Source organism: Pseudonaja textilis, chromosome Z (assembly GCF_049901715.1).
Source record: "Pseudonaja textilis isolate UNSWEBS1 chromosome Z, rPseTex1.2, whole genome shotgun sequence".
Lineage (NCBI taxonomy): Eukaryota > Metazoa > Chordata > Lepidosauria > Squamata > Elapidae > Pseudonaja > Pseudonaja textilis.
In genome coordinates, this window is record NC_142008.1 from 15170149 (window position 1) to 15189156 (window position 19008).

General features: G+C 37.7%; 1 protein-coding gene across 2 annotated transcripts in view; it reads right to left on the reverse strand.

Annotated features, from left to right (window-relative positions):
- Positions 1–19008, reverse strand: part of CCNY (cyclin Y) — a 100629-nt gene that overhangs the window by 10538 nt on the left and 71083 nt on the right. For both annotated transcript variants that reach the window (XM_026709998.2, XM_087916346.1), the window contains exons 3-6: positions 16228–16262; positions 10290–10390; positions 2750–2785; positions 16–73 (exon numbers count right to left, since the gene is read on the reverse strand). In XM_026709998.2, coding sequence (XP_026565783.2) covers positions 16–73; positions 2750–2785; positions 10290–10390; positions 16228–16262 — 230 coding nt within the window. The remainder of the gene's footprint in view (positions 1–15; positions 74–2749; positions 2786–10289; positions 10391–16227; positions 16263–19008) is intronic.

Below are 19008 nucleotides of genomic sequence, written 5' to 3' on the forward strand. Positions count from 1 at the left end.
GTAAGTGAGCTTTACCGAAAGGGGGTGGAGATTTTCATCAAAAATATCTAGGAGCATTGTTCCATCTACGTCCCTAGAAATGGGGGAAAAAAAGAAGAGAATCAATGCTAATGTTACTGAACAAACAGAAAGGGAGAGAAACACTTCTCAACGCCCTACAAAAATAGCTGATCTAGAACAGTCTCATCTTGTCACACGTAAAAAGAAGCCACACTAATGAGATCTATCGACCTAGGAGTAAGGACTATATTGAAAAGTAGACGTTCTGTATTTGTCCATGGAAAACTACTGGGGAGGGAGGGTGCTACACTAAAAAAAAAGAAAAAAGAATCAGTCCTCACTCATATGCCAAGCTATTTAAACTTGAAGGACATTTGCAAAAATGTAGATAGTGTTAAGGTCTCCAGATGCTACAGTCAGTCAAGCTAAGAAATATGGCACTTGGTTAAGCTCACTCTACAACAGAACATAAGAGTGGAATCTCTCTTTATTCCAAAAATGAAAGTAGTTGTGAGATTTTTTTTAAATAAAATTTACAAGAGCAATCCTTGTTGGAATGAAAGAGTGAGTTCAAGGACATTTTACTGACTGGACAGGAACAAAACAGCACAGCTTTTCCTTTCTTTTAATTCAATTGTGTTCTTCTTTATAGATTGGTATATACGCTTTTTTTTTTTTAACTGAAAGCCATTTCCAACTCATCCCTATGATCCTAAACAAGCTTGGATCCATCACGAATGCATTGTTTTGCTTTACTTACATAGTGTCTCCCCCTATCAAACTAGGGATGGGAGAGATGGAGGATAGGAACAAGAATGCACTTTAAAGAACAATTTATCAAAAAAGCACTAGGGCTTTTAAACTTTCTGCCATCCATTGCCTTCATTAGATGCCAATGTAAGTAGAAATACTAAAATATAATTATGAGGTCAGTTGCCACCCAGCAGTTCTTTGTTCCATCCCACACACAATAATTACTTAGCAATAATTGCATAGTGGTTGCCTTCATAAACTGCTGGGGAGCTTTGTTCAATCAGCATGTAGCTGATGATCACAGCAGAAAGCATGCCAGGTAAATTAGACTTTTGGTTGACTTTAGATGGATCTCTCTTACATGGCTAGATGGTTACTGATTAGGGAATGTTACAATACTTCCAAGGTAACAGTAGAGGGCACATGTACATCACACTGGGGCAAGGATAATCAGATTCAGAAAACTTCCGTGGTTTTGTTTTTGTTTTTGTTTGATAATACTGCTCTTCTTTGTCAACTATTCATGTCCAACTTTTCTGCCGAGTCCTCAAAGTTAGGGTGAGAGCACCCATCTTTATGTACCCTACATAATGCAGTAAATAGGGACAGAAGAATCTTGAAAGGAAAGGAAAACTATAGGAAACGTAACCATATAAGCGTAACCAAGACAAATTCCTTGTGTGTCCAATCACACCTGCCCAATAAAGAATTCTATTCTATTCTATTCTATTCTATTCTATTCTATTCTATTCTATTCTATTCTATTCTATTCTATTCTATTCTACTCTACTCTACTCTATTCCTTCTGTCCACACTCCATGAATGCTAGTTCAGTAACATGTTTTCAGAGGTACAAATGTTGGACATAACTTCCATTTAGAAGATGGGCTTCAAATGAATTTAAAAAGGTACTCCTTTGAAATGAGCTCAAATCCATATAATTTCGTGGTAGAATGACAGAAGAGGTTTGGAGAACTAAAGGTTTTTAGTGTTCTATATTTTTCTATGGCTGCCAGTTATATCTGCGATTAAGAGCATCAGTGTGTCCACAGAAAACATTTATGCTTCCCATTAGGGTCCACAACCCACTTGATTTTTTTAAAAAACAAATTAAATGGATAGTTGAAATCTAAGGTTTTGGTTGAAAAAATAGTCACCTCTTCAAGACAAACAACAAAAGAATTGGGAAGTCTTCCAGCAGGAACCATCCTAATGGACTACAAAAGATAATCTCAAGCAATTTGCTTTTTGCTCAGTTGATGTTTGGTGACTGATTCCATCCATCAATGCAACAATTATCAGGAAAAAAAAATAAAGGCAGTAAAATAAAACGTCATATCTAATTAAAAGCTTTGCACAACTGTATGTGCATGTGTCAATATTCCATATCTGGTCACCAGTACCCAAATATTAGAGAAATCTATGGATCTTAAGATTTACTATACGAATGGCAATATGTGAATAAGGATGTTGGTTTTGAATTATATACATATAACTTACTACTTAAAGAGTCTTGTCTATGTCTCCTCTGCATCTCTGTATTCTATCTACTGATTTCGTCAAGATTCTTTAAAATAAAAGCTAGAATAAGAACTATACAAGGAAGCATGAAGCTTTATTTTTTTTATTAAAAAATTTATACCAACTTTGAGTCTTAATATAAATCAGCTATACTTTAAGGTCTTCATCCATGATCCCATTAGAACAGTTTCTCTGTACCTTGTTGTGGGATTTGGGATTATGGAACTAAATGGACATGATCCATTATGTGGTTCTTTCCTCATTACTGACCATCCCTGGTTACCCAGAACATCCTTGGGTAGAAAGAGTATGTACTGTTTCAGTTCTGGTTACAACATATTCACGGCTATGTATGCAGTAGCACTGAATATTCACATCAAGTATCTCTGCTTTGCAAACTGCCTTATAAGGCAGTGAAATTAAAAAAAAAAACAGAGGAAAAAAACAATTGAACTGTTTTCAAATTCAAACTTACCTTTTTTTGATATGGTAGTATATTGCAAGAGCTACGCTGTAAAAGAAAATGCAGAGTTAGTGTCTTAATACATATTGAATATATTGCATCTTAATATTAAACTTTACAACTAAGTCAAATGTTTGAGGGAGCCCATTCAACCAATTTTTTTTTAACCAAAAGATGGAGATCAATAAAAGCAAAAAGGATAAGCTGTAGAAAACTGTACTGAATGTATCAACTTCACTGAAGTCATCAATTTCAGGCCAAGATCAAGGCATTTTATTGCCTGAAAACAAGAATATGTATGCCACCCAGTTACTTCTATTAATATGGGCAACTATATATATTTGATTAAATAAACAAACAAAAAATGTTTTAGATGGATATTTCCTTCCCTCATTCCAGCTATACATGACTGGATTAACAACTGCACCTTAGTTTAATGTTGATAATAGTACAAGATACTACAATACAGCATAGGGAACAAGGAAGTTAGGCACTGGTTGTCTTCAACTTACAACCACAACTGACCTCCAAATTTATGTTGCTAAGTGAGACATTTGTTAAGTAAGTTTTGCCTCATTTTATGACTCTTCTTGCCACAATTGTTAAGTGAAATGCTGCAATTGTTAGGTTAGTAACACTGTTGTTAAGTTAATCTGGCTTCTCCATTGACTTTGTCAGAAGGTTGCAAAAGGGAATCATATAATCCTGGGACACTATAATCATCATAAATATGAGACAGATGTCAAGCATCCCAACTGTAAATCACATGACTGTGGGGATGCTGCAATGGTTGTAAGTGTGAAAAATGGTCAAGTCACTTTTTTCAGCATTGTAAATTTGAATGGTCACTAAGTGAACTGTTGTAAATCGAGGACAACTTGTGTTGATAAAACAGGTGGTCTTCACTGTCTAAGATAATCCTCCTTTGGGGCTGGTTTTGTCCCTTCATACCATATAAATAGCCTTTTCAAACTATTATTACGTATATAAAAATTCAGGCTATTATATCTATACAAATGTAGGCCAGTTAAGAGAAGGAGAGTTTTAAAGAAAGAATTTAAGGGGGAGAAGGACATTGAGAGCACCAAAAATATAAGAATTTTTAAGAAACATCTTTGGCAAAACAGTTGCCACAATTATCTATATAGCTCTGCAACTTAGATGCAGTTAGATAGATTATAAAAACTAACAACATAGGCCTTAGAGGATGTACAAAGGACCCAAAATGGAAAAAGAAAAGAAATAAAGTGAAGCAATAGTATATTGTTTTGCAGAAAATTACACAGAGAGAAGTAGGAATGACAAAACAGCAAATTTTAAAAGAGAGGAAGCTCTAAAAATAAGTATTAAAATTTATAGATATAAGTACATGTTCTGAATTAGATGAGATAACGAACAAGGATATGAAATAAGGGATTATGTTGGATAAAAGTCCATTTGCTGTCAGAACAGTTAGAATGGTAAGTCTTAGTACAGTGCAGAGATACTGCACCAGGCAACATATTAAGACAAAGTTTATGTCTACGTAGTGTGGTGAAGATAGACAACTTTAATCAGCAAAGGGATTTCATTATGTCTATTTGCTGACAATGCCTTATCAATTATTCAGTGTCCAGATTTTTTTTAGATTTCTAACTTGTGGTAACATATGTTATTAATCATTTTCTGTAAGTCCTTTGTACAGCCATAAAGATAAGGATATGCAGGCATTCCTAGTGAGAGTAGGAGTACTTTTACGCAGGAGTGTCTTATCCTGTTATCTGCAGGCTTAGAAGGAACAGGGAAATAGGTGATAATTATAGGTACACAGGGAAATAGGTGATAATTATAGGTATACAGCAAGGACTTTCGTCAGTGGGACTTTCTGTGCCTGTATGTTATTATCTTGTCGAGGTCATTTGTTTTCTGAATCTTCAATAAATACTGCTGCCTGAGTTCGCTCAGAGCTGGCATTTACTCAGACGTTTCCCTGCGTCTCATTTCAAGTGCCAGACCACCACAAGTGGTGACCCCGACATGATAGCTTGGAAAGGCTATATGTTCCGACGTGATAGCTTGGAAAGGCTATACGTTTCCCGCATCCTATACTCATCGTCGCGGACGTCGACTGGGCCCTCATCATCTTCGCTGGACGGAGATAGATTCTTTTCGTGAGTATGGGGGGGAGATCTCTCGAAGGCTCAGAAAGAGCACATCAGGGAATTGAGAGGGATCACTGGGAATAGTTTTAGGTTTGGAATTCATAGTAGAGGACATGCAATAAGTAAGAAAGAAATTGAGGACTTATTACAGTATGTTTGGAAACATATTCAGTCATATCCAGAGGGAGGTAGTATTAAAGTAGAGTCCTGGAAAAAGATAGGGAAATTTTTGCACGAAGAACCTCGTGCCCCTTCTTCAATTTTGTTAACCTGGAGGGTGGTTATGGATGCGTTAGCTACTTATGAACAACCGCTCCTAGCACCCCCCGAAGAAGGTTTGCCGCCTTACCATGCGGTACGTTTGTTGCCACCGACGGCACCTCCGGATAAATCTGGGGGACTGTCAGGCGCTGGAAATACTTTATCAGAGGATAAGAGTTTACCTTTGAGAGTTCAAGTAGATGCAGTTACTGCAGCTATTCAAGAAGCAAAAAATAGAGGGGAGTTATCAGGAGATGATTTAGTGGAGTTTGGAGTAGAGGTTCAACTTAATCCAGTAGAAATTGTCGTGGACGCTGCGTTAAATCCGCAGCGGGAGTGGAAGCCTCTAGCTCTCAGGATTTTAAAGGAAATTAAGCAAGCAGCAAAAGAGTATGGTGTTAGATCGCCATATACTCAGGCGTTGTTAGAAGCAGTTGGTTATGGAAATAAAATGATTCCGGCTGACCGGAAAGCTCTGTTGAATATGATTTTAACTCCAGCTCAATATTTGGTGTTAGATCAGAAATGGAGACAGCTGGCAGTCCAGAGGGGAACAGCAAATGTTATCCCAGATCAGCTTTACGGAGCTGGTAACTATACAACAGTGGAACAACAGAGAGATGGTATGCCTGAGGAGGGATTCGTTCTTCTCCCACAAATAATTTTTCAAGCCATGGGGGCTCTCCCTGACGGCGAAGCTGACGAGAAAATTTTCACTAATATCAAACAAGGGAACAATGAACCCTATGAAAATTTTGTTAGCAGATTAAAATTGGCTATTGAAAGACAAATTGAAAATCAATTCGCCCAGCAAGAATTGCTTTTGAAGTTAGCAATAGAACAAGCTAACACAGATTGCAAAAAGATTTTAAATCCACTTATAGCAAGTGGAGAGCGAGAAATCGCAGATTTGATTAATGCTTGTAGGAAGGTTGGGAGTCAGTCTTTTAACATGGAGACTTTAGCTTTGGCTTTGCAAGCAGGAAGTGCTCAAAAGGGAAAGTGTTTCAATTGTGGGAAGCCTGGACATTTTAAAGCGCAATGTCGGGCTCCTGGAGGGGGTCAAAGTCGGCAAAATAAAAGACCAATGGGACAGGGTGTTCGACCTAAATCAGTGTGCCCGAAATGTAAGAAAGGATACCATTGGGCAAATCAGTGCAGACAGATGCTCTTAAAGTTTTTACTGATGGAGGGAAAGTTTTTGGTGCTTGTGTTTGGAAAGATAAATCTGGAATTTGGCATACAAAAGTGACATCAGAGCAAAAAGTCTGCCCAGCAGGCAGAACTTGCTGCTGTAGTTTTGGCCTTTCAAAATTTTAAAAATCAGGATTTTAATCTAATAGTGGATTCTTTGTATGTATATACTTTGTTACCCTTTGTAGCAGGTTCCTATTTGTCTCCTGGAATATCACCTAATATTTTAAAATTGCTTTTGTTGTTGCAAGGATGTTTGGAGCAGCGTGTGCATGCATGTTTTGTTGCCCACATTCGTAGTCATAGTAATTTGCCTGGAATTTTATCACAAGGTAATGCCAAAGCTGACAGTGCTGTAACTTCAGTTCTCACTGTCCAGCCATGGGACAGCCATAGTTATTTTCATCAAAACGCTAAAGCGCTGGCACACCAATTCAAGCTTACTACTGCAGAAGCTGCTGCCATAATTCAACAATGTCCAACTTGTTCAAGGCAGGGCACAGCTATCCCTATGGGAGTCAACCCCAGGGGTTGAAACCTTCAATGATTTGGCAAATGGATGTTATACTTTAAATTTTTAAATTTGTCTGGTAACCCCCTGCGAAAAGTGCCAGCAGGCATTTTTCTTCCCCTTCTACAGATGCGGTGAGACCTCGGGTGTTGGTGCGGTTCCTTCCGGATCCGGCATGGGTTCCTGCTGAGCTGATTACATGGGGACGTGGTTATGCAGCAGTAGAACATCTTGGTCAAATTCGTTGGGTTCCTGGTCGGTGCGTTCGACCTGATCATTCGCAGGCGCCGGTGAAGGAGGTTTCGGAGGAGCAGGATGGCGTTCCTGTGGTTCCTGATTCTCAGGATGGCGTTTCTGTGGTTCCTGATTCTCTTGATGCCAGCAGTCCAGGCGCGGCGTTGTGAAGGCTGGGAAAAGATGACTGCTTATCTGAGATTGCCAACTTGTATGCAGCAGGTTCCTCTGGGGAACCGGACTAAATTGATCTGCAAACAGCGGCATCCTTTGATTTTTCCAGCATATTGGTCCTGGCATAAGGATCAGGACATTCTTTACTCGGGACCTGATAAGGATATTATATCTTCAGCCTGTGCAACAACTCTGATCCTGTTTAATGTTTCTGTTTCAGACTATGGACAATATCGGTGTCAATTGGAGTTGCCTAAATTACCTTATACAGACTCTCTTTCCATTCGTCTTATGCCTCCACGGACTCTAATACGGAGGCGAAGAGCTGTTATTATCTCAGAAACTAGAGACCTTGGAGATAATTTATGGAAAGAAAATTCCTATATCAAGGACATTCGGATTGCGGCTAAGGGTTTAAATGTTACTAATTGTTGGCTTTGTAGGCATGTACCTGGGTCTGGGAAAGGTGGAGTTTTGCTACATGGTGTTCCTAAAGGAGGAGTTTGTGCTTTAATTCATTCACATTGTTGTGTTTTTATACATAATTATGAGCCCAACATTACAAGAACTGTTCATGATATGGAAGACCGCATAGCTAAACACGAAGCAGGAAAAGATGGCTTCAATAAGTCACTTTGGGCTTTGCTATGGGATTGGCTTCCTGACAGCTCATGGTTACGTTTATTGCTTCAATCACTTGTAATAATTGTTGCTATACTTATTATGTTATGTTGTTTTATTCAATGTATTCCTAATCTATTACAAATGTGTACCTCAGCTTTTCGGCATATGAGACCAGGTCGCGAGGGAACTGTGTACTATGCCACTAAAACACCCCCTATCTTTGAATAAATAAAAAAGGAGGGAATGTGGTAACATATGTTATTAATCATTTTCTGTAAGTCCTTTGTACAGCCATAAAGATAAGGATATGCAGGCATTCCTAGTGAGAGTAGGAGTACTTTTACGCAGGAGTGTCTTATCCTGTTATCTGCAGGCTTAGAAGGAACAGGGAAATAGGTGATAATTATAGGTACACAGGGAAATAGGTGATAATTATAGGTACACAGGGAAATAGGTGATAATTATAGGTATACAGCAAGGACTTTCGTCAGCGGGACTTTCTGTGCCTGTATGTTATTATCTTGTCGAGGTCATTTGTTTTCTGAATCTTCAATAAATACTGCTGCCTGAGTTCGCTCAGAGCTGGCATTTGCTCAGACGTTTCCCTGCGTCTCATTTCAAGTGCCAGACCACCACACTAACTTCCAACTAATAAATAACGATAAAGGAAGAATTTTTCCTCAGAAGAGCTTTACAAATAATCATAATTCTATGACATATAAATTAAGGCAAAATAATGTTCCAATTGTATTATAATTTGTTTTTCATGGGGCTTCAAAAATCACTGGCAGAAATATCTATGGCCCTTCTGGAAATTCATACCATTTTTTATAAAAGCAATATATTTAAATTTTGAATGCTATGAAAGCTGTGAGACGCAACTGTGCAAAATAAAAAAATAGAGAATAGTAATCTGATTTTGCGGTTTTTTTGGCTTGGAATGCATCTGCATCCACAGATACACATAAACATTAAAACTCTGAGCCAATTATCAAAGCTTTGATGGCTGTTGGCAATATCCGTGCCCCACACAAGCACAGCTAAAAAACGATGGGAACTACTCCTTGGTGGTACATCTGTATCTATCAAGGCAGTCATAACTATCTTCAACACTGCAGTAAAAAAAGAAATGATTATCAAAACAACCAGGCAGTTCCAAAAGTATCTCAGTGTTTGAAAATTTACAAAAAAAAAAGACCAAAAAAAGAAAAGGCATCAGAAGAAACTTTTTTAAGTAAAACTTTAGATTAATCCAAGGACACAAAAATTGTTTTGGAATTGTTAACTATAAATAAAAATATATTTGCAGCTGTGGCATTAACAAACAGGAAGGAAGGCAAGAAGAAAATATGTTTGAACTCATTTAACAGACATCCAAATGCTATCTTCCTAAGAAAATTGCCAATTTTAAAATTGCTTATTTTAAAACTTCAACTGCAACCTTACCACAATAGGCAAACTTTCAACAAAAGAACTTCTCTAATTTAAGCTATTAAGGATGTGTGTAGCAACCTATTTAGGGCCCTCTATATCCTTACTTACATTTGAAGCTGAAGGAAAAGTGAGGAAAAATGTATTTTCCCCCCAAGTCTCAATCTTAACCATTCCACTAATTTCCACTACATGAAATCTGTAGATATACCCCAGAGTGTTTCTGCAACCATTTACAAGTAATCCTTAACAATGCTAACTGGGACCAGAATTTCAGTTATTAAGCAATGTGGTTACAAAGCATGATACAATATGACCATATCACTAAGCGATGATGCTCCTGGCAATCCCCACCTTGGTCCTTAAATGAATCCCACCCAGGTATTAGGTGAAGATCTACCCCAATCCAAACCATTCCTGGCTCGGTTTGCCCCAGCCCCAACTCTCCCATTTAATTACCATCTCTGCCCTTTTGGTGGGCCTGCATTTCATCACTTCTGCCACCCTGCACTGTGCTGCCCTCCACCCAAGTGGTCATGTGGAGCCCATCTGGCCTTCGCCATCTTCTTCCCTCCACATTGTTGACAATGTCTCTGGCCTTTCACAAGGCAGCTGCTGGTCAGCTTCCAGAAGCCATGCCATCCCTTGTCCAAGGCAGACAGAGAAGTCATGGAGTTTAGGGTAGCCAAAAGGTCAGAGAGGAGGGGGTGGGGAAAGCAGGAAGACAAGTTGAAGTGCCCATGTGGTTGTAAATGTAGGTCGACTGCCAAGTACCTGAATTTTGATTATATGGCTGTGGCCCTGCTGTAATGGACTGTCAGAAGTACCATTAATTTGGCATTGTCATAATTTCATATAGAACAATCCATATTAGGTTCCATTTTCTAGAATGTTACTGCTGGAAACAATATTCAGAAACAATGCAAAACAGTGTGTGTGTGTGTGATTTTTTTTTTCAGCAATGGAATGCTTCCATACCTACCATTTAATTGTATACTTGAGGTTGGGCTGACTGACTGTACTGTCATCCAGAAAAATAGTAGAACAGGAACTGTATTTCCTTTTCAATTGACCAGGAGGATGCTAGGAAAAAAAAAAGCATACAAAAAACCACAGTACCAGTAATGTGATGCCAACGTCATTCCTTCCTAGAAGATATTAATGCAATAAATAGCTTCTCTAGGTCTCTAGCAGATGCCTGGATACATTCAAGTCAACATAGCCTGGCAAAAGTCAGAGATAATTACACAGTAGTCACACTTTCTCTGCTTTTTGTTCAGATGAAAAGATTATTCACAATATATCAGTCTATTCTTCAAAGTGAAATAGTTAGATGGAGCACCTACATATGAAAGAAACAAGATGTACGTTCTTACATAATGGAGGATTCTTAATGGAAGATAAAACAGAAAATATATACCGTATGCTTGCATTTAGCTGATGAGAATCTGGAATTAATGCCTTTTATTTTAACAGTGTAACACAGGCTTCTGCCATCAGATTAAAAAAAAAAGGGAGACAGGAAGCCTTCATAATTTTTTCCCATCAACGTGATGCTAACTTAACAGTATTCATTTTTGTATATCCTACATTCAGAAGGTGAAAAAGATGTCATTGCATAGAAATATTCTGAACAATTTGGCTTCCCCTCTTTCTTACTTAAAATTATAATGATAAAAGATAGGAACAATAAGGGACATTATGACTTAAGTTCACACAACACTAGGGTAATTTGAGGCTTAGCATGTTGCGTGTATACTGAGTCATTGTGGTCTATAAACTATGGATTAATGACTTACTAAGTTGTGCAATTTAACCAAGTATGACTTACCCAATAAGGTATGCTTAAGTCAACTTTATTGAGATGTGCCATCTTAACCATTATATGAAATGCTGCCCATTACTCTTTTTTAGATAGTAAAACTTTTCCAATCACATAATCATAGGGAAGGTGTTTTACTTCAACCCTACCTAAGGCAGGCATTCTTTAACCACAGCATGCAATCTGCTGCTGTACAGCATTTACTTGGAAACATCCAGTGACTCTTAAGAGATAGGATTAATAATTTTCAGGTCCAATAAATTCCTTTTTATTTCATGTTTAGAACTTTCTCTTTTGGCAGCTGCAGCATACTGCTGACTCATGCTTAATTTGCACAACATACCTGGTGCCATGAGATTGGAGAAAGATGGTGTAGATTTGCTATTCAATTGATTTCATGAGACACTATGCAACGTCATCAAACTTCAGCTTGCTTTTCTCCCTCTTCTAAAAATTGTTAAGAGTTAAAGAAATCTGGAATATTGCTACAAGTAGTCTTCAATTTACAACAGTTCATTTAGTGACTGTTCAAAGTTACAGCGGCTCTGAAAAAAGTCACCAGTATGTGAAGAACTATAGTGGACTTCTATGGGTTGAATAATATTGTTCCTGATAGCTAGGCATAGGATTCCAATCTCATTCAATTGCAGTTCTTGCCAAAAATTATGGCTAACTTCATTGAATTTAGTATGGAAATATTAATCTAACCCAAAGTTTATAAGAACAGTACTCTAATCTAACATCATCCCAAAACCACATCTATGGAACCAACAAAAGCTGTTTTTTCATTGGTTCTTGTAAATAAGATTTCATGGGACAGAGAAAACACAATAAGTTTCCTAAATTTTCTGTAATGATCAGATCTTGACTGATAAGGATTTAGAACAGGATGTCAAACACCCATCATCATGGCATCGTCACATGACATATTGCAACTTTTTCCCTCTTCGCTAAACCAAGTGTGGGCATGGCCAGCACGTGACGCATCCAGCCCGCAGGCCACAAATTTGACACCATTGATTTAGAAGATGGTTATGGGTACACCTTCCTGAGGACATATTATGTAAAGACCTAGTTGTCTAGAAAGACTCTGAGCTTTGGAAGGATGGTAGGAAAGAGAACAAGAGGAAGAACAGTAGCAAGCTGATACAGACTCGGTGGTATATAATTCATCCATCTATCAGCAAGAATTGGGTATGTCTAGTTTAACGAAAAGAAGAACTAGGGGTGATATGACAACAGTCTTCCAATATCTAAGGGTCTGCCACAAAGAAGAGAGAGTCAAGCTAATCTCCAAAGCATCAGAAGGCAGGAGTAGAAGCAATGAATGGAATTTAATCAAGGACAGAATCAACCTAGAACTAAGGAGAAATTTCTTGACAGTTAATCAATGGAGTGACAGAAATTGTGGGTGCTTCAACGCTGGAGGTTTTTCAGAAGAGATCAGAAACGATTTGTCTGAAGCAGTACAGGTTCTCCTGTTTAATCAGGGGGGTTGGCTAAAAGGCCTCCAAGAAGCCTTCCAACTCTGTTATTCTGTTCTGTTCACCCAGTTGCAAATCCCAAAGATACTTTTTCCAAAAGGCAACTGGATTTTCTTGTGGGTTTTTCCCTTCTCATTCAAAAAAAAAAAACTTCTTCAGTTGTCTTGGATGAGAAGCAAAATGTTTTCAAAGGAAAAAGAAAACCAAGAAAATCCAGTTGCCTTTTGGAAAAAGCACCTTTGGGACTACCATGACCTGGATGATTGAGAATCTCCATAGATACCCAGCTGCAAGCTGTTCTGTTTTCAGTGGAAAAAAAAACTGCATCTGACTGGATTTCAGGAAGTCTCTTAGAAAAAAACAAAGTCTCCAGTGTAATGAATCAGAGGATAAATTCATTTCACATGGGAAATAGTTCAGCTGTTAAAATGCTGGTAACCTCTTCCTTTTGATCTCCATAAATCTTGCTTAAAAATGTGAGAACGTTACTTGAAAAGAGTATGGTTAAAATAAACTGCCAAAAGACCTACAGCTATGAATGAATCAAAATATGGGAAATGGAATCAAAGGAATGGGAAATTATTTCGTGTGGTCTTCAGGAGGAATGTTATATTCGCCTTAGAGGAGTAGTTTCTCCTCCCAAACTTTATATTTTAACACAGTTTAGGAAACACTGGCTTAAAGTAAAATTAAGGCCTGTATAGAACATTTTACAAAATAATGACAGTATTCCATCACTTGCACAATAGGACTTTTCCCCCAATACATCTAAATGGTGCCAAAATTTGAGCACCTGTTATGCTTTAACTCATTTTCTTTTAAAAGCGTTAAGTTGCATTTGAAAGAACAAGAAAAAGCAGGATTGGAATTGTAGCAGCAAAACCAGTTTGCTTTGTCTACAACAGACTGCTAAAAGAAATGCATCACCTGGAGCTCTTAAGCCACGTGTGGGCCTTTGACCATGTAGAAACCAAAAAGGAATAGATACTTTCTTGTTATTTACAGCTGAAATTATTTTCACTGTAAACCTTAATACAAGCTTAAAAATAACAACCCTAAAATCCAAAAATAATACCGGTTCTCTTCATGTATGTGGACCCATCTCATTCATTTTGAATCATGTCTTGTGGACATTTTGCTTAAACTTTCATGAGAAATTATGGATCTTAAAGTCTTAAATTGACTGCAATTTGATTTGATTTCTATCCTGCCGTTCTTCTAGCAGGCTAAAGTCTCATACTTAACACACACCCCTGGCAGTTTTCCTAAGAACTGCAACCTGGGAAGTTACTGAAAGAGAGTGGTTGACCCCCAAATCATCTAGTTATTTTCCAGGGCTGAAGCTGGACTTGAACCTGCGTCTCCCAATTCTGACCCCCAAACTGAGAAATTATAGGGAAATAATATAAGGAGAACCATGCAATGCTTATTTAAAATCAAATTATTTCAGACTCCAACTCTCAGAATTGTATTGCCTTGATCACGTGGCACAACCAACTTTGGCCAGCTGTTATGTGTTATTGAAGTTCAATGGTGTCAGCAATCAAATCTCCCTATCCGATGTTCTTGAGATTGTTCTGGGGAGAATCATGCAAGCCATTAATTTGGAAGGTCAACATGCAACAGCTCCATATTAGAAAAGGATAAAGAATGATTATCTGCCATGGCAATGAAGGTCTTACTCAGGGCCAACTCAAGAAGATCCAAAATTCAACATTTCATTACCTTGACTATGAGCATGCTGACGGTTGGCCAGCTGTCATGTGCTATTGAAATTCAATTGTATTGGCAAAACAAATCTTCCTATCTGATTTTCCTGAGATAGTTTGGGGATGATGACGCAAGCCATTAATGTCAAACCTGAAACCATTTTGGAGCATTCAGTGCTTCTATAGCAAGGCTGGTTGCAGCTGTGGAAATGGAAGAGGGGGAGTAGGGATAACTGGGGACTTGTAGCCAAAATAAAATTCTTTCTCCTAGGAACAAGGACGTTCTTATCAGGTGCGGGGGAGGCATAGACTGAAACCAATTGGAGTTGTGACTGCGATTGGTTGGATCAAGTGATGGATGTGTGGACTGGGGGGGAGGGGAAAGACCTTTACTTTTTAATTTGGGTGGGGAAAACCTCTGGACCTTCAGAGTCAGGTTTTCACCAGATGTGCTAATTTGACATGTCTAATAAATTTGGATTTAGAGGAGCACCTTGGCCTCTGAGTTTTGATTGCGTTGGGCCTTTTACTTGGAACCCTGACAGTTAACTTGGAAGGTCAACATGCAACAGTTCCATAAAAGAAGGATTAAGAATGGTTAGCCATCATGGCAATGAAGGACTTACTCAGGGCCATCTCAAGAAGATTCAAACTTCAGGATATCGTTACCTTGACCATGCAGCATGACCAGCTTTGTCCAGCTGCTGTCTGCAGTGTCAGCAAAACAAATCTCTCCATCCGGTTTCCTTGAGATTGTTTTGGGGACGATGCATCATGCAAGCTCTTATTTTGGAAGTCAACACGCAACATTTCCATATTAGGAGTGGATCATAAATGGTTAGCTGCCATGGAAATGAAGGCTTTACTGAAGCCAACCCAAGAAGATCCACATATCGAGATTTCATTACCTTGATCAAGCAGGAAGGGAGGGAGGGAGGAACCAGCTGTGGCCAGCTGTTGTGTACTATCTAAGTTCAATAGCATCAGCAAAATTAATTTTTCTATCCAGTTTTTCTGAGATTATTTTGGGGCATCACAAGCTGATTATTTTGCAAAAAACATGCAAATAGTCCATATTAGGAAAAGATCAGGAATGGTTAACTGCCATGGCAATGAAGGCCAGACTCAAAGCCAATCCAAGAAACCAAAGAAACTCAATACTTCTGATAGAAAGATCTTAGGGATTGACATAAGTTTGTTACCATGTTGGGATTTTAATTGACATTTGGAATGTGTAAGTAGCTTAGTTGTGGACATCCAGATCCTGAATATCCTTATACTGGATATAGACCTATATTTGTTCCTTCATAGTCTGATCATCAACAGGCAAAACAAATACAACCCCCCCACCAGTAACAGAATAATTAAGTATTAGAGTGAATTCAACAATCACAGACATAAATACAGAAGGGGGGGTGGAGGGAGAGACACAGAACCATGTAATTTTTGAAAGTATTTAAAATGTGATCTGAAATGTACAGAGCATTGTAACAAACTTATGTCTGTTAGCCCCAGAATTTTGAATGCATTAATGTCTCTTTTTCAGGCATCGAATACCATACAAATTATGCTACACTGAATTCTTGGTTGATATTTTGACAAGTAAAGTGTTTAACTCCATATTATTTAACTGACCTAATCTATGTAATTGTTTCGTATGTCATTTGAATAATTATATACATGATTTATATAACATTGATGATGTAAAAAAACTAATTATATAATGAAAGAGATAACATTAAATTTCAAATCATTTTGGAAGGAACAAGCTTTGTCTTCTGTTTGCATATGAAGACTTAACTATAATTTAGTTCATTTTATTCAAAGTCTACATATGATGGAGGTGTGGAGATCAACAGGATTACTGTATATTTTAGACATGCTATGTAATTTTTTTTTACTTACATGGTTTATGTAGAGGCTCTTCCGTTTTTCTCTCACTGTAAAAACATAACATGTATGAAAGTTATATGAGGTAAATTAATTTTTGTACTATCTATTGTTAAAAAAGTTATGACCTTTGTAAAAATTGATAACCAAAGAAGAATTTTCTAACTTTATGTTCATATTCACTTTTACAGAATGAATACATAATTGGGATGTGTAAATTTTAAAAACTTATATTAACATGCTACTTTATAAAGGAAATGATTCTAATTTCATGATTCAGTTTTTTAATTTCATTGAAACATTCAAGGACAAAAACATTTTGATACCCTCAAACAGCAGAAAGGCATGAATCATTATTTCAGGTTTAAGTTAAATATATATATATATATAGTATACTAGATATTATATATATAGTGTATATACTATACTATATAGGATATATAGTATATAGAACTTCGTTTTGATTTTATATGTTTCCATCAGACTAACTTAAAATGCTACTGTGTATAGAACTTGATCTTGATTTTAAACAACATTGTCTTATTTCAGATACAAAATTTAAGTATCAAAACTTTTTAGATGAAGAGCTTTCGATATCAAATAAAGCATAAATTCCATCCATGTTACTTTAGGCACCCAGTTACAATAGTATTTCATTCTTCCACCCTCTTTGTCTTTCAACTGATTTGTAGTTTTGGAATGCTACCAGGGCATTCAATGCTAATGGAAGAATATCACATTACCCATTTTTCTGAGTTTTTGCATACGTATGAGTTCCCTTTGCACCAAAATCCTCAGACAAATCTCACTTCTCATTGCTCACATTCTACACTGCCTTTAGAAAACTAACAAACCAACTGTCCTTTCCTAAAAATTTGTGTAGTACCCCTACATGTGTCCAGGTTACATTGAACTACATATTGAGAAGCATCCAAAGGTGGATTCAAAGAATAATAATTCTGGGAGTTAGACTCCCAAGAATAGGAAATATTTCTGTTCTTTGTGGAATTGAATTCCCCAAAATTCAAATTTTGCAGTTCCAGAACCTCCTATCTTTGATATTGAAACTGGATAGCCATATAGCATCTGTGGCAACGTTTCAGTATGAGATAAATCAAATTCATTCTTATGTGGAAGAGAGAGACCTGGTTTTAATGTGTTATAAAATAGTAATGCCAAGGACAATTGAGCTCCATTATCATAGTGCAGTTTTTAAAATATAATCTTGAAATCTGGTTTACAGTGATGATGATATAGTGAATTCTCCTGGGGGGTCCTACATTACCTTGTGTTGAAACATCTTTATTGTTTTCTAATAAATTTCCAAGTCTAAATTAAATTGTTAACTATGGAGCATAAAGCTACTAAAGGAGTTTATAACGTATTATACAGGATGGTGAGTCTCCAACCTAACAATTCTTAACTTCTGAATGCTCCGAATGGATTATGTACATGTTAATTCACAGATCACTACTCAAAGTGCTACTGTTCCAGATAAGGACAAGTAGTTTTCATGTAGTGACCAGTAACCATGTCATTAAGCAAAACAGTCTCTAAGTGGGAAATCATGTGACTGCAACCGTACTTTCCTTTTCTCCAATCCCACACTTTTTGGAATAATCATCCTGACTCTGGAATAGCTGCTAGACTAATCAGTTTCACACCTTCAGCTGGTTTCCCTCCTAATCACTCTCCTGCTGTTTGAATGCTCCCTCTGATCCTGGAATAATTAGCAAAAAGGAAATTAATTCACTGAAGGAAGGGATTACAGGCATACAATAGGGAAAACATATCAGGAATATAGTAGCACCATCCGCCCGCAGCTTCAGCCATATGCAAATAGGCCAGTGAATTCCTCATTGCATGCCTGATTACTCTTTTATAATCCCTTTCTCTCCAATCTGTTCACTCTGCAGGGACAGAGGAATGGGTTAGTAGGAGAGATTGCCTATAACATTTTTTCTCCTCCCTCCTCCCCACTTGTGTAAGCAATCTTTCTGTTTAGGGCATATTCCTTTCAATCTGTATTTCCTATTGCATGCCTGCTTGCTGTCTTGTAATGCTTCCCTCTCCAATCTCTGTGCTCTTCAAAAAAAAAAGGGGGGGGGAATAAGGGAAAAAAAATGGGTATCAATTGCAATGGCAAACATATGATTGAGGTACCAATGAGGACATGAAAGGAGCCCCCAACTAGGCTTCCACTGGGCAGTGGTGATGTCGCCGATTAATCTTTTCAACCTGAAAGGTCTCAGTACTTCCAACATGATAACGATAACAGTACCAACTGTACAGGATAATGTATATCAAATTGTAATGCTCTGTGATTAAGGTTCATAAGTTGCAAAGTTCATAATGCGTACATTGGTCATAAAATCCCAAGGTGCTTTTTCAGGAGGCAACTGGACTTTCTGCTTTCTCTATGAAGGCATTTTGCTTCTCACCAAAGAAGCTTCTTCATCTCTTCAAAGAAAAATTAGAAAGTCCAGTTGCCTCTTGAAAAAGCACCTTTGGGACAACTATGACCTGGATAAGTGACAATCTCCATAGATATTAGTCATAAAACTCTTTTTTCAGCATGGTTGTAACTTCAAACGGTTCAGATGCTACCAAATTGTCTTATTCTCTTTTGCATCTTTTAGTGTCATTGTACCTATTCCCATTTGTTTCATTTAGATCAGAGCTGTCAAACTCATGGCCCGCGGGGCAGATGCATCATACTCCGGCCATGCCCATGCCCATTTAGCGAAGGGGAAAAAAGTGACGATACGCCACGTGATGACACCATGACAACATGAG